Source organism: Phalaenopsis equestris, unplaced genomic scaffold (assembly GCF_001263595.1).
Source record: "Phalaenopsis equestris unplaced genomic scaffold, ASM126359v1 Scaffold194893, whole genome shotgun sequence".
Lineage (NCBI taxonomy): Eukaryota > Viridiplantae > Streptophyta > Magnoliopsida > Asparagales > Orchidaceae > Phalaenopsis > Phalaenopsis equestris.
In genome coordinates this window covers 1-1,209 of record NW_018214842.1, presented here as the reverse complement: position 1 = coordinate 1,209, position 1,209 = coordinate 1, and the positions used below count along the sequence as shown (strand labels likewise).

At 52.4% G+C, this 1,209-nt stretch overlaps 1 protein-coding gene across 1 annotated transcript; it reads left to right on the top strand.

Annotated features, from left to right (window-relative positions):
* The first annotated feature begins 6 nt into the window (after positions 1–6).
* Positions 7–1,194, top strand: LOC110034959. The gene has a single exon (XM_020739197.1). The coding sequence runs from the start codon at positions 133–135 to the stop codon at positions 1,162–1,164; it is 1,032 nt and encodes a 343-aa protein (XP_020594856.1). The 5' UTR covers positions 7–132; the 3' UTR covers positions 1,165–1,194.
* Positions 1,195–1,209: the final 15 nt, after the last annotated feature.

Here is a 1,209-nt window from a genome sequence, read left to right as displayed (position 1 = left end):
CCTGTTTTTCACTCCTTTTCTTTTCCCCACCGGAACTAGGGTTTCCTCTTCCTCCTCTCTTGATCTTACCATCCTGCTCTCCCTAACCTCATCTCTATTGCCTTTCTCTTTACCTCTCTTTTTGTCAACACGATGCCCAAGGAGAGACGAAGCCGCTCTGTTTCTTTTGATCGCCCCTCTCCTTTCCCCTCCCGTTCCACCAATCATCTGCGCCACTCCCCTCTCCCCTCTTCCTCAAGAAATCCGCCTGGATCTCCTCGGCCCGCAGCAGCTGACTTTCAACAATGGGACGAGATCCGTTGCCCCGTGTGCATGGAACACCCCCACAACGCTGTCCTGCTTCTCTGCGCCTCCCATGAAAAAGGTTGCCGTCCTTTCATGTGCGACACAAGCTACCGCCACTCCAACTGCCTCGACCAGTACCGAAAAGCCATCAAAGCGTCCTTGCCCGCGGATTCCAAGCCGAACCTTTCCTGCCCTCTCTGCCGCGGCGTCGTCTCCGGCTCTAAAGTTGTCGAGGCGGCGCGGAAGCATATGAACAGTAAGGAACGGAGTTGCTCAACGGAAACATGTGGGTTTTCTGGGGCTTATAGTGAGCTGAGGAAGCACGCGAGAACAGAGCATCCGCTCGAACGGCCGTCGGAGGCAGATCCGGAGCGCGAGAGAGACTGGAGGAGGTTGGAGCAGCAGCGTGATCTGGGTGATTTGTTCAGCACGATGCAGTCGACTCTTGGAGGAGAGGAGGATGGTTTCGCTGTTCTTTCGGATGGCGGTGACTTTGGAGGTTTGCTTCCCTTTCCTACAATTACGTTCTTCTTGGTTCTGCGATTTAGAGGAACTGGAGGGCTTAGTAGCAGCGTCGGATGGTCTAATGGGAGGAGGGGATCATCTAGATCGTCCAGGTCTTGGAGAAGAAGAGTTGGGAGAGTTCTTTGGGGTGAATCTATTGTTGATGCTGAGCTGGATGGAAGAGATCGAAGTGATGGTGATGATGGTGATGATGTAGATGATGATTATGATTATGGTCTTGATGAGCATGGTGCCATTGATGGTAATGATGATAATGGTGGAGGTGAAGAGGCTCCTAGTGGATCAAGACGGCGCCAGAGGCAAACACGTCGACACCTGAGGATGGATGATCGTACTGATGGTGACAACGTATAATGTGATGCACCAGCCATTCGTTTGATTTGTGCTATCGGATTATTT